General features: G+C 34.6%; 1 protein-coding gene across 2 annotated transcripts; it reads right to left on the bottom strand.

The window, feature by feature from the left end:
* Positions 1-259: 259 nt before the first annotated feature.
* Positions 260-11437, bottom strand: LOC131073937 (cullin-1). Of its 2 annotated transcripts, none has more exons than XM_058010459.2 (21): positions 11153-11437; positions 10608-10667; positions 9788-9988; positions 9457-9556; positions 6523-6708; positions 6311-6358; positions 5979-6182; positions 5792-5869; positions 5445-5534; positions 5258-5338; positions 5079-5141; positions 4894-4929; positions 4611-4697; positions 4344-4493; positions 4197-4252; positions 2302-2422; positions 2040-2201; positions 1814-1957; positions 1256-1474; positions 987-1154; positions 260-870 (listed from the first exon to the last, which is right to left on the bottom strand). In XM_058010459.2, the coding sequence occupies exons 3-21, from the start codon at positions 9925-9927 to the stop codon at positions 769-771; spliced, it is 2235 nt and encodes a 744-aa protein (XP_057866442.1). In that variant the 5' UTR covers positions 9928-9988; positions 10608-10667; positions 11153-11437; the 3' UTR covers positions 260-768. The 2 variants fall into 2 exon arrangements, with proteins under 2 accessions (XP_057866442.1, XP_057866443.1); XM_058010460.2 differs by lacking the exon at positions 11153-11437 and adding an exon at positions 11011-11144.
* Positions 11438-15110: the final 3673 nt, after the last annotated feature.

Below are 15110 nucleotides of genomic sequence, written 5' to 3'. Positions count from 1 at the left end.
TAAGTATTTGTATATATCATAGCCCATCACTAGCTTTGCTGGCTGGAATACAAGATAATATTATTGAAATCGTTGCCCAAAATTCACATTGCTTCCTTCAGTACAAAAACCTCTTTTGAGGTTTAGAAAGTATAATGGTGTGCAGACATGAGGATGTTGCAACACTAAGTTTTGATAGCAAATTTATTACCACAAAAAATCATAAATGCTGGACTAAAATGTTAAACATTTGTCGTAACCAAATGGACGAATACCAGAGTGAATAGAACTACTAATATAAACATTTTAATCTTTTGAGATTAAATCCATCATATCTTATCAAATTCAAAAATTTGTGAGTTCATAATATAAAAAATTTGTGAGTTCATAATATTAAAAATTTGTGAGCCAGCCCATATCCAACCCCATATTAGTTGGAGAAAATCAACTACACCATGGTAGGCATTGAAGCATCTGCTGTCTCTGCCGAAGGACCTAACAGAACAAATTCTAGCTAGGACACATTTTCAACCAATAACACACTATCCAAACAATGAATCGACCATCTTGGTCGAACAATGAGATTCAGGGATATTCTCCAATCACGACTTCTCAAGAAACTGACCTTGTTACCAAGGAGCTCCACATCCTTCACTGCTTAAATAAGAAATGATATGCCTTTTTGTGAGCTTTTTTATCACGACTTAAAAGGACTTTAATTACAGCCCAGCCTTTTTCTGAGATTTCGACTTCTGCATGAAGGATGCTTAAACACCCATTTAAATAGTTTCAGGCCAAATATCTGAAAGTGTTAGGATTATCTTTGTCCCTTTCCAGGTATTCCCGTGTGATCAGGTCTTCAATTCGCTTTTTGATTGCCTTGAAATCAGGCTGCATGAGCAAAATTTGTTAAATTTAGTAAACTAACAGCCTTATTTCGTAAGCAATCTAATTCATTTTGCTACTGTTAATGTAATAATATATTCAGCATCCAATCATTAACTCACCTTGAACATTCGTCCAAGTTGCTCAACGCATTCCATAACAAGCTGTTGGTGAGCCAAAATTTTTCTACTCTTCATGATTCTTACAATTGACGCATCAATTGCATAACGTCTATCTTTATCCACATCCTCGATCACTTTTTTTTTCTCATCCACTGGTGGTAATGGAATCTGCAATCAGGTACAAACCAGTTCCCATGTGATCCACACACATTACTAGTTGTTAAAAACAAACAGACAATAGAATACAATTGTTGTATTAGAGTTCAAACCTTAATTCTCCTCATCTTATCAGTGAACTTTGAATTGAATTCGAAGTAATCTGTTTGTGATACAGTTTTTGTGTTTGGCTCTTTATTGAGAATTTTATGTTTTGCGCATGAAAGAGAATGTAGCAATCTGACAATGTCTTCATCAGTCAAATTCAATTGAGTCTTAACTTCTGAATAACTTAGCTTTTCCGATGCATTGAAGAGCAACAGTGCAGATGCCTGTGTATCATCATCACATAGAAAGAAAGTAAATTACATAACACGATTTATTCATTTTTCAGATTTCTAGTAGAGCCATTCTATAAGCCACCAATTATGATAACAAAATGTAAGTTGAAACCAGTGCATTCGTAGAGAACTATGCAAAGAATCAATGTAAGGTCATCACCAATTAACCATGACATTAACCTTGCTTTAACTTATCCTATCCAGCTAATTCTGAACAAAATACTGAAATAAGGAATTTACAATATCGACTCTAGTAAGAAATGACCTATAATGCCATTTTATATGAATTAAACAATCCAACTGCCACTAGTCAACCAAAAAAGCAATTACCTGGTATGTAGTAACAACAAGTTCCATAGGCTTAGGGTCAAACTTCCCGTTAATATTACAAGTACCCAGAGAATATATCCATGTAAGCTTTCTATGCTTTGTCTTTGTCTGATAGAACTGCTTGAACACCTCTACGCATCTTACCTGTATTAAGTAGCAAAAGTCAATAATCTAAGGTGCAGAAATAGGTACACCTAGAGGTGTGCTATATACAAAAAGGGCATACCATTTCAGCAGGCAGATTAAGATCAAATGATTTGTAACTGGGCCAAAACCCAGTTGTCAAAACTGTCACAGTCAAGTCTATGCCAGGATGTGCATGAGAGTTTTCGTTAAGATAATCATCAAAATTCCCTTGGTTCTCCTTTGCTAATGTTAAATCTGTAACCTACATACAAGCACAGATATTTTGGCAGTGCGTACAGTAAAATGAAGTTTATATAAGAATCATGGATTGGAAGTTTCTTGCTTAGGCAAATGTGACATACCATGCCCTCCATTTTAGAAGTAAACTGGCCACCACACTGTTGCTTCAATTTTGTCAATATGCTTCTTTCATGATCATCATTTGCACTTTTATCAAACAGAAGTCTACGTGCAAGCTTCTTCCTGTATTGTCAACAAATATAAGTATCCCAACACAAAACAAGATATGTTAGTCATTTAATATGGCATCCTATGGTCTGCAACATAACATTTGCAGTTCACCATGATGTCAAAAGAAAATTGGATAATTCTCCACAACATGTGAAAATAATTGACTGTAACATGTCATCACACCCTCATTTAAATTAGTCTCTCAAGTCATAAACTAGTATTGTTAGATCCATCTACATATAGAGTAAATCCTATACTAGAATTAGTCAACAGAAGCTACATGTGCAAGATTATCCTTGAATCTTCCATAGACTCTCTACTAAGATGAAAATCTCATGCAAAACATCAATGATGCAGACACCATAGATGTTGTAGGAGCAAGATTTCTCCTCCTTATGCAGTCTTTCATCCTAATTCTCGATAATAGATCATGGAGTGTGATCCGAAACATTGATGTAAAAGCTCACACAATCGAATCGAGAAATCGCAAGTTATCAACTCAATTGCCTTTGAGAGACTGTGCAGAGCAAAGCATTCTCATACTATCCATTTTTTGAAAAAAGGAGTATGTTAGCACAAACTAATGTACAATTTTTAAGAAATTGTCAAGACATTTCAAATGATTATGTTACTAAGGAATGAGAGCAAGGACTTCCTGCAACTCTGGTTTTATCTCAAAAACCTAATGACAAGTTTACATTAATCACAAAACTGTGGCAAATACATTAATTGAATCTTAAAACCAGTTCCAACAATGGTTATACTACCAACTATTTTAGACAAACGTAAAATCAAAATTGCCATCAACTTGCACATAGGTCATCTGAATGTTTTGTTTGCAGCTATATCTAAAACAGGCAAGCAGATTGATGGGTAAGGTTTGTACCAATCAACTGAAACAAAAAATTATATGAATGATTGATCTTAATTCTCTAAATAAGTTGCCTATCGCCATTGTCATTAAAGTTCTTACATGAGTGCATCAAGCCAGAGGCTGATTTGTGTTGAAGTTAGATAGAAAGATAGTGAAAAGAGATTAGGGACAGATTTTTTCTCTGCATCCTGACATTCTTCATTATTAACAAAGTCGGATTTAAATATAAACAAGATAATTTGCTGTAATACAAAGATAGTGAAAAGAAATTAAAGACAGATTTTTACTCTGCATCCTGACATTCTTCATTATTAACAAAGTAGGATTTAAATATAATCAGGATAATTTGCTGTAATGTGATCAAAGGCCCTGGTCATTCATTTTTGTCACATGGCACTTTTGCTCAATTTCAATAGTGTGTTGATTATAAGCTTGCTACAAATATTTTAATTTCAACAGCGCAAAGAGAATAAATTATTCTTCATAAAATGCACTAGACCCCACTCTTAACATCACATAGTATGCTGTTGTTTTAATTTATGATTTCAGCACACCTACCACCATTCCTCTCATGTAGTTTGAAGAAAGATATTTAAGAAGAAAGCTAATTCCATATTGCGTGTTGACTATAATCTTGCTATGAGAATACTGATTTCAACAGTGCAAAAAGCATGAAAGTATTCTCCATAAAACGCACTGGGACGCCACACTTAACATCATGTAGTATACTGTTATTTTAATTTCTGATTCTACATTTCCTCCCATGCAGTTTACAAAAGATATTTAAGAAGAAAACCAATTCTATGGTACACAGAACTAAGAAAGAAACAAACTAAACACTACATTGTCTTTTTTAGACACTACCGATTAAAGAAATGCTAACAAACATGTAGCCTTTCCATGGAAATTTACCTGTAAAATTCTGCAAATAAGTCTTTATCACTAATGTATGCGAGGAGCTTGACAACCTGAAATCATATGAGACAATAAGTTGGTGTATACAAAATCATTGGACAAGAACCAATATTGAAGCATGTCAGACAGAAATGCAACACAAACCTTTTCCAGTGTATCTTCAATATCTTCATCGCTCAATTTTTCACTGCCACCTTTTTTTAAGATATTGTCACAAAATGTAGCAAGCAATTCAGCACTTGTGCTTCCTGCAACTCCCTTGTTACAGAACACCTCAAATGCTTCCTTCAGTGCCTATAAATGGAATTAAGAATCCATAAGAAAGGTGCTTACATATTCTGCATGAAATCTATAAAGCTTAACTCAGCCAACTTGGATGAGCAAAAGGATGAAAACTATACTTTCACCTACCTTGTGGAAAAGGGAATGGTTCATAAAACATTCATTAACATATTGCAAGTACTTGTCATGCAATTCAATAACCTTCCTCACGAATGCCTGAAATGCAGGATAAAAACTAGTTATTATTCTACAGAATAACTCAAGGAATGAAATTGCATGCATATCTTGTACATGCCAAGCTAATCTCATTGTGCAATGTTTGACATGTACAAAACTCATTGCTACGACGTTTAAATCAGAAATGCCATGTATTGAACATATCCGCAGTTAAAAAATGCAAATAAGATTTTACCTGCTCCTGTGCACCAACCATGTCCTTCTTTTCTGCCTGGAATTCAATGTAAAGTGGAACTAATGTCAGCTGGCACCTAAAAGATGAAAAACTAAAATCTACTTTCAAATAAAAACTTGACATATTAGTCTGATCGTGGACTTATGCGAGAGAAGACATCAAACTAAATACAACTACAATATTACCTTTTTATTGGTGGCTGCATCTTCTGCATGCTTAACTAATGATGTTCCCTCACCAGTTACATGCTGCATTACAGAAAACAAGAGTAGGAAATCAAGTCATACAGAAATTTACTTATCAATAGAAAATATTGTGAATTCGAAACTAGACATTTTAGCAGATTATAAATCAAAATGTATACCTGCTTGAAAATCTGAGCCACAGGTTCCAAGCCTTTCGGTATCCTATAAAATAGCCTATACATCCTTGAAAGATCATCCACCTGTACCAAATTCAAAAACAGTAGAAAATTGGGAACAACAAACATATACTCGAAAGCATGGTCACAACTCCCATGCATGCAGCAATATTAAAGAAGAAAGTCATACCTTGTCATCTCTTAGCAATGCATGGCAACCTGAATGTTCCTTCTCCAAAAGCTGACTCTCATACTGAGATAGTAGTTCAGTTTGTACTTTCTGTAAAAAAGATCACAAATAATGGTAACCTTTTTCATCTGATTTTGAATTGTGGTTTCAAGTTAACTACAAATGCCAGTGCTTGTCATTTGTGAAGCCCTTGGGAGGTAGAATATTAAAACTTCTTTAAATTCTAAAACAAGCAGTTCAAATTGCAAGACTTAGCTAGTGGAAATAACTTTTCATTGACAACTTTTTATGGCTGGTTGAATCCACAGATTCTGATTGACATAATGAGCATTTAATAGAAAGCTTACCTCTAGCAATTTCTGTTCACTGCTAGAATGCAAATAATGGGCAACTCTCTCTTTTTCTCGCTTTAAACATTCCTCAGCCTGCGGTACAATAAAATATGCATAAACTTCTAGATGAAGTCCATTTTCAAAATTAAAATCAAAATTGTCAAATCATGCTCCCTATTCTAACTTCCCTTTCAGTACCGACCTTGAGCATATAATCTGGGCAAGAATCCTCTAGAATCCAGGAGGCAGCCTTTCGAGAATAATAAGAAGCAGTATCTTCCAACATGGCTACTTCAAAATCCTTTTCATAGAAATCCATGCTACCCATCCCAATCTCTACAAAGATGCCAAGAACATTTTTCAATAAAGCCCGATCAATTTGTTCTCCTTCACGTTCTCTATCAATCTGAGATAACATTAGTGGATTAGAAATTATTTTGTTAATGAAATGAAAATATCAAAAGGGTTAATGAAATGAAAATATCAAAAGGTGAAGGAACTTCTGATAATTTATCAATATTTGTGCTAACATACCAGAGTTATCACTGCATCCTTCACATTATTCCTAATTTCTTGGTAGACCTGCAAAAAGAAAAACATTATTCCAATATTGTTAATGTCATTTAGCATATTTAGGCTACTCACAAATATCCTACTTCCTTATATATGGTCTTTAAGTGAAAAGTAAGTTCAGAGTGAAAGTATGAACAGGAAGATCTCAGTATTGGATATCATCTCATACTGACCAGATCACGGAAGCATGTTAAACCAACTTCATTTAGAGCTGGCAGTGAGCGCCTAGCTATGAAATAGCGGTCCAAGTAGTTAAAAAAACGAGAAAGCCACCGAACCATTATTTTGTGATTTTCCCATCGCCTTACTAGTTCTCTCAACATAAACTCATCGTGCTTCTCCCTTAGGGCTGGTAGAACCTGAGTTTGACAATTAAGAGAATTGAAACAAAAACAAAGATGCACAGTCCAATGAACAACACACAACATCACTAATAACCAACAAAAAAATAAGGGAAAAACACGTCAAGATGTTTATAACAATAAAATATCAAAAGAATCAAAACTGGACACTGCATCAGAAAGTTAATGCATGATCACACGACATGGAACTTGGCACTCTGAAAATTCTCTATAAGATAAAAACAAAGACTAGTGCACCTCAGCAATTGACATACAATTAGATCTATCAGGTTTAAATACAAAATAATATGCAAATCCCAGTCATAAGGTCCGAACCAGCTCATTATGTCTGAAGCATTTTCTTATTTTTGAGCAATGATTAGCAACCACAATTTTCTTTTTATCCAGCAATTCTTTCTTGGGACCAAAATCCATATACATGATATTTATTGAGAACCTCTCTATCTTAGAGGACTTAGTTGCAAGATATGCAAGAATTATGGAGTGTTTTACATATCTAAACCCTGCAACCCATCTGCAATGGTGAACAGGCTATGGATTGGAAATTCATTTCTTTGGAAAAATGTAATCAACAGATGTCATGCAACCAAAACAGCTCCATTTTGAGGACATTACCCGATGTTGTGTGTCCCCTGCAATAGTTTACTCTTATTTTTGCATGGCATCATCATTCTGCAGTATGCTCTCAGACCAAACATCCAATTAACTTAATCACAAATAGGAAAACACAAAGACTAGAAAGCATCAAAATGTTACAGAGGTTTCTGTTTACTCATGTATTTTCTTTCCACTAAATATTGCATGTCTGCGCACAGATATAATAAAACATCTGACACTGTGTTGCCATATTGCATTACATCTCTGACACAGATCTCCGATTTTTCAAATTCGTCAAAAAACAGTGTTGGTACCTTTAGACTCTGTTCAACGAGTTTTACTCTTCTCGGGCAAATATTACAAACCTTTGGTTCCCTCGATATTAATTATTGTAAAGCTTTTTCCCTCCTTCCCTCAAAGTATATAGGTGCTTATGGATTTAAGTTATTTCCATTTAATTCTATGTAGTTGAGGAAACTTCGCTATATTATAACAAAGAATTGAGGTGTCTAAAGATTTACATTACATGAAAGGGAGACATAAATTCTTTCAAAGACCTATGCCAATTGCACAAGCATGAATCCCAATAACCATAGGCAGTGATAACTATGCACGGCCATTGAAAAATAAGTAGATAACAAATAATATTTATGAAATTTGCCCAGCGTCAAGATGCAGAGTATAGAATGTAACTCAGCTCATAACATGTTCAGATGTTAGAATTGCTTATTAGGTATAGCATGCGTTATAAAATGATACAGGGTCACATATGAATGCCTAGAATATTATACAGTTGCTTAGAATAAGAATGTGAAATGATGTCCAACTTATGAAAATGAGCCTTAATGTGTAGAAGCGCAATCATAAAATTCCAGGAAATGCTATGCAGTAAAAAATCAAAAACAAAACTCTGTTTGGGAGGTGTACAGTTACATGACAGTAACAACTTAATACAACTTTCACTTGCAAAACATTCCAACATGTGTACTTTTGCTACAACTATACAAAACTACAGCATTTTGGAAGTAACTCAGCTCATAACATGCAGAGTATAGAATGTAACTCAGCTCATAACATGTTCAGATGTTAGAATTGCTTATTAGGTATAGCATGCGTTATAAAATGATACAGGGTCACATATGAATGCCTAGAATATTACACAGTTGCTTAGAAGAAGAATGTTGAATGATGTCCAACTTATGAAAATGCGCCTTAATGTGTAGAAGCGCAATCATAAAATTCCAGGAAATGCTATGCAGTAAAAAATCAAAAACAAAACTCTGTTCGGGAGGTGTACAGTTACACGACTGTAACAACTTAATACAACTTTCCTTGCAAAACATTCCAACAGGTGTACTTTTGCTACAACTATACAAAACTACCGAGGATCTCATATAATTCTGATATAAGTTGTATCTAGAATATTTAATCCACAAAGGAGTTTTGATAGCTGTAGCATATGATCCATGCTAGAAAATTAGTGTACGAGGTGCACTTTCCAAGACTTCTCAACTCCTAAAGTTTGAACATCCACAGTGTCCATGAAGATACATTTGTTATTGCAACTAGGATGAGGTCATAGCAAAAAGTTTTGGCAAATCAGCCTCACAAATGTAAGAATAAAACTTAAGATGCCAGGCTCACCACACTTCTACATTCATTTGTGGAGATGAACAGATTTAGTAGATATCAACAAGGTAGATTTTAAACTACGAAGTATAAGAATAAATATTGTAACAATAGCATTTAAAAAAAAATAAGGTACATTTGCCCACTTCTTTACCCATATGTTGAGATAAATGGCTTTAATTGGTTTTAACAATGGATACTTTTCCGAAAGTTAGGGGCCATTAATATTCATTTCATGTTGAGAAATAATTGTTATATGGACATAAAAAGAGACTAATCAAAAGGCATTTACTGAGGATATTTAGGCTCACAGAGAAAATTAATAATTTAATCATACTCAAGAGTGTGCCTAAAAAGCAGACTACTCACAAAGTTTATTAAATCACTCGTGATTATCTTACCTCCAGCTATAACTACAGAAACACACAAATCTAGCACAATTACAATCTAAGGAAGCAATGCTACATACATCACAGACTAGTAAAAAACATTAGATCAGAGCTCTAGAAAATAACCAACCATCGTAGTGATATAATCTTCAAAAGATTCCCTGTATCTGTCATAGAGTTGCTGCGAATAATCCTGGGGAGGCTTCTGCGTACACATGTTATAAATAGTCCTGTATTTGCAGTTAAGAATAGCAATAGCTATGTATTGTAGACATGATATTTCCCTAGTCAATGTAAATGATTGAAAATGCTTCTACTAATACTGTGTAAATGTTTTTTTGCATCAATAATAAAACTGTGTACACAAATTTCATATTAGTTATGTACTCAATTTCAGTAATTAAGCACCACAAGCATTATTAAGCCAAACAAACTTAACAACAACAAATCACATGGGATACGTGTAAAGCATCATGTACTCCTCCGAATTGAATTGCTGCTCAGGAACCCCTTCCAAGATGTTAATGAGCTTCTTGATTCCTTTCTGCATGAACTCCCACCCCTGTTCAAGATCTATGGTCTTCCTGTCAGCCATGGTCATTTTCTTGGAAGCTCAGCTCCAATCCTAGACGTTATTAACTTCTTCGAGTATCATGTACACCCTGAATCGAAAGACAAACACAACATTAAAACTGTAGAGAAAACCAAACAGTAAATGACCGCCTAAATCATACAATGGAGAATAACACGAACCAAAAGTTTACCTCAAATAAAAATCAAACTTCTTTCACAAATGAGAATCCATATGACCATGTTCCCTAACTACACTTTGAAGCAAATGGTAACAATTTATGGCATTCTATCAAAACTTATACAATGCAATCATAAAAAATTCTCAGCGTAATCTGTGAATAATACAATACAAATATACAATTGCGACGCAAATCCTTCTAAAAGCCAATAAATTTATACAGGAGACAACCAAATTTGGCACAACGCAGCGACATAAAAACAGCTTAAGAAAAGTTAGAAAACTATTGCTAGGGCTAATCTACTGAAAACCGACAAAACTTATGATAAGCCACCAAATTTGGGTAATGCCAGAAGAATAAATGCAGCCTATTGAGACAATTCTAGAAGAAGCTAATATATTGTAAGAGAAACTAATAAATTAGAAAACTTAGGGTGGCAACAAAAACTTTTCATCATCTGAAAAGAAAAACAGTTCGCAGCGTAAATATAACAGAAACTAAATAGAACAGACACCAATAAAGGAAGTACCTGGGAGAACCCGGCAGTCCGGGACACCTTAGAAAGATAAATGTCGCCGCAAATCCAAATCTAGCAGAAGCCCATTTATTTGTCAAACAATGGTACCATAAATTCAGCGAGAAAAACTACTTGTAAATCCACCGGTAACGAGCACTTTTAGCAAGTAACCCCTAAATTTGTCAAGTTAGGGTATCATAAAATTCTAGAAGAAAAACATAAGTTAAACCAGAATAACTCGATATTGTAAAACTAGGGTTGCATAAAAACATCTCAGATAAATAATTAAAATCTAAATCTAGCAGTGGCCGGTAAATTTAACCACAAACCCCCTTAAATTGCCATCCTAGGGTTGCGTACATGCAGCCAAAGAAATCAATTGCCACCAAAAATCGAAATCTGAATCCATTTCTACCTGAAACCCGTAAATTTAACGAAAAAAGGCTATATTTGACTCTATCGAACGTTGAGGTAGCCAGCCGTACTTCAGGAGGTCCAGGGTTTGAATATCGTCATAATGAAACATCGTCGAAATGAATGAGGGTACAAAGACGTACCTTTGACTGCAATTTAAGCCGCAGCCTCCTCTCCTCTCCTCCCCTCTTAAAACTTGTTTCTTCGTTTGTTTGCAGGAAAGCCAGGGATGATCCAGGACCGCGCAAATAAAATTCGTAGGGCAACCTTTGGCCTATGTTCACGTAATCATGATGAATATGAATGGTCTGTAACAATGGACGCTTCTTTTTATATAAATATATTGGTATATTAATGAGTTATTCTGTCTTAACAAGTCGGTTTTTATTCAAAGTTTTTTTAATGTTAGGTTTTTTTTTTTATTGGTATAGTCAGTTTTAATTTATTAGTACAGTCGGCCTATATATAGACCATTTCTGGGAGGTGCAGGGGTTTAAAATGGTAATTAAGGGTGAAAATATTATGGGCGCACTCAGATATAAATTTGGTGTGGTTTTTTTTTAATTATTTACCAAAAAAAAGTCTAGAGGCATCTACACTTACATGATAGATCTTAAAGATTTATGTGAAGAAAAATTTCACAAAATTTAATTAGATTTTTATTTATAATTGAAAAATAAAAAATATTAGCTTTCATTTTATGTTAACAAAATGTATTTGTTTTCATTAAATTTTATTTTTATACATCATGAAGATGCGGTTTTCTTTTATTTCATTTTTTTTTCTTTGCTCTCATTTTAAGAAATTTGAGTGGTTTTAAAACCCGAGGTCAAGATTTTTAATTTACCTACCTTAGCATTTTTTAAAAAGATATCTTCCATAAATGTGAAGGTGAATGGTCATCCTCCATTTTTGCTTCCTTGAGCTTTTGCTATCATTATTCAAGCTCAGATTAGTTCTCTTCGTCGTTATTGGAGCTTTGTGTTCTCTTTGTTCCTCTCTTTTCCAAATTGCCATTGGTTTCAATCTAAAAGCCCGCTTTGTTTGTCTTCCTAGGGTTAGGATATTGCCTAGTTATATTGATCTTCCTTGGTTATCATTGTTGTCGTTTGATCTATGCTTGTGTTTCTAGAGTTTGAATTTAAAATACCTTTCTTGTGGATTCCTCATTGCCTTGTTTTGGTGGCGAGCATTTAATGTTCTTATTATGAGCAATTAATATCCTTCAGATTATACAACCTTATGAAGACCTCGAGTAGTGGAGAATTAAATGTACTCTAACAGGCAATAGATGTAGTGGTCAAAGATAGTGCTAAGGCAATGAATTTGGATTTTGAGAATGGTAAGTTGGTGAAAGAGAAGAACTCCTCGTCTTATGTCATTCTCAAGCCTTCCTACAGTGACGCACTCAAAGAAAAAGTTAGTTGGTGCTCCATTCTTGTCCTCAACAACCTTGAAAGTTGGAGATGAATCATTACTAGGGCCTCGGATAGTTGGAATGGGAGATGCAGGCATCTACCAAAGTGGAGACAATTGAGTAGGAGAAAATGGTAAGTCTCCTACTCTTGCCAAGGTTCTCTTTATCTCTCCGAACTCTGACATGATTCAAGCTATTAAATCAAAATAATCTCATTTGTGTAGTATTGCAATCTTTTTTGTTTGCTTGGAAACTAATTTTCTTCCTTTGAGAAAGTTTTTTGATGACTAGACAGAAAAGTAGGAGCTCGATATATATGTTTCATTTTATGGTATGCTACCAAAAGGCCTCTTTGTGGTTTTCTTTTGTAGCCATGGTATACATGAAAGGGTTCTAAAAAGGTAATATTGGAATATTGACCAATCCATATTTAGGGCTATCTCTTGGTCTCTTAAGCACGAGACATAAGAGGTGGTAGCTAAGTGTGCTCCTTAATGGTTGGAACTAAGAAATGTCCCCCCCTCCCTCGCCACTTTGAGAAAATTTATACCTCATATTTAGAAGTCTTCAAGGATAATGTATTATAAATTGAGGAATCTAGGGTGCTAATGTCTATCCCCCTTAGTGTTGAAATACCAAATATTATTTTAGTACACTTGGAAAATAAATTGATTCAATGTGAGGTCAGTCTATTAGGTACCTTTAATTCTTGTTTTTTGTGTAAGAATAGTGGGCATCTTAGAAAGAATTGCCCCGATTTGGCTTCCAAACTTACTGGCTCCTTTAATGAGGTAGACACACAAATTGACTCAACCCCTTCTTTGGCCAATAATGCAGTTAACCCCTCCATTGGTGATATTGATTAGTCTAGCCCTATTGAAGAAGTTAATATGACAGAAGGTAATCCTATTGTTGACAACAATAGCCTGAAAGATGCTCTTGAACTTGAAGTAGAAAAATGTTCACTCTCAAACACTCTTTTTGATGGTGAATTAGTTGTTACAAAGGTCGGTGATCCCAAACACCCCCCGATTTGAACAAGGATCAAAACATGGTTGGCTCAATTGGGTCTTTCACCCCTGAGAATGCCCAACAATTGACTTTGGATTCTATTAAGACTAGGGCTAAAAACATTATAAATTTTGTTGCTCCCCATGTCCTCCCAGTTGTTGACAGAGGCTCCTCCCAAGAATATTAATCATCTTAGGGATCCAAGTAAGGTTATTTTGGATAGGTTTAATCTTGTATTTTAAGTCTTTGGTCTTGAACAGGGCAATATCGAGGAGAAGGATTGCTTGTCCAAGGATGAAAAAAAATGGATAGGTCTAGAGGCTCTAAAAATAGAAGTGAAAAAAAGAAGTTCCAAAAGAGGTAAGGAGGATAAAATGTTTTAATAGGTTGTATAAGAATTAGAAGCCCCACACATCGTCTCAATTTATGGTTCAACATTGTTGATTGCAATGTCAGGGGTCTTGAATCCCCTAATTAGAATTGTCTTGTAAAATCCTCTTCTAGAGACGAACCAAACTTGGACTTTCTTTGTCTTCGAGAAATTAAAGTGATTGGTTTTGAAAAAGACATTATAATCAATTTTGTTTAGAACAAATAAAAAGCCTTTTTCTACCCAACACGTGGGAGGCAAAGGTGGATTTGTTATATTGGGTAGCCCTAAATATTGTGACGTTGTTGTCAAAAGGGGTATATCGCCTTATGTTAATAGACTTGTATGGATTATCTTTGAGGTGGATAATAATCAGTTTGGTATATCTTCCCTTTATGCTATGAACGACTACAAAGAAAGGTCAGGTTTATGGCTATGATTGTCTTTTAATCTCCCTAGGGTCCCTTGGTTGCTTGTTGGGGACTTTAACATGATTGAATATAGAAAGAGGATAATACTGGAGTTAAGGATCTAAATTGGAAAATTAATTAAATTTTCTACTAGTCTAGGACAAGAAGATAGTTATTTCTTGCTATCTCATTGAAGAAGCTTAAATCACATTCCAAGGGCATCTGATTCACCTTTTATAATAATTAGGCTCGAGTGAAAAGGATTTATTTTAGGCTTGACAAATTTCATGCTAACCAAAACACCTCTTTTGTCTAAGGTGATAAGGATATAATGGTCTCAATTTCACTAGTAGCTATGTTTGACCACTCTTGTATTGAAGCCGACCTTAACATTGAATTTTTTACTTAGGAAACCAAGTTTAGGCCTCATTCACAATTCAAACTGAGCACCTCACTTTTGAATGTTACAACTTGCTTCAATGGTATTAAAACTATTACTAGAAATTCTAAAGGCTTGAACCATAATTCTCAATTGTCCAAAGATGGGAGAATATTGTCTCCCTATTGACTAGTAAATTTAATGTGATTGGAAAGAATAAAGCCCTAGATATGAAAAGGTTAGAACTCTTTTTACAAAATAAATTGTTGGCACATGAGAATCATCTTCAATTGAACCATACAGATAAGGACTTTTAATCCAAGCTAGTCAAAACCAAATCTCTTTTGAGAAAGATGAAAAATTACAAACACTAAGGGGATAAATTCATGTCCAAAATGACTTGGTTGAGGGAGGGAGATAAAGGCTCTAAATACTTTTTCAATCTTATCAAGCAAACACATATTAGAGAAAGAATTGGTCTAGTAGAATGCAAGGTACCTCGTTTGATGACCCA

The sequence above is a fragment of the Cryptomeria japonica genome, chromosome 9 (genome assembly GCF_030272615.1).
Source record: "Cryptomeria japonica chromosome 9, Sugi_1.0, whole genome shotgun sequence".
NCBI classification, from domain to species: Eukaryota; Viridiplantae; Streptophyta; class Pinopsida; order Cupressales; family Cupressaceae; genus Cryptomeria; species Cryptomeria japonica.
This window is presented reverse-complemented; position numbering and strand designations above follow the sequence as displayed.

Excerpts from the sequence above, each read along its gene's own strand:
- LOC131073937 (XM_058010459.2), bottom strand. The coding sequence starts at position 9,927 with ATGACCATGGCTGACAGGAAGACCATAGATCTTGAACAGGGGTGGGAG. Across the intron at positions 6,359-6,522 it reads TAACATGCTTCCGTGATCTG|GTCTACCAAGAAATTAGGAA; the intron begins GTCAGTATGAGA and ends TTCTTTTTGCAG. Across the intron at positions 1,958-2,039 it reads TTAATCTGCCTGCTGAAATG|GTAAGATGCGTAGAGGTGTT; the intron begins GTATGCCCTTTT and ends TACTTAATACAG.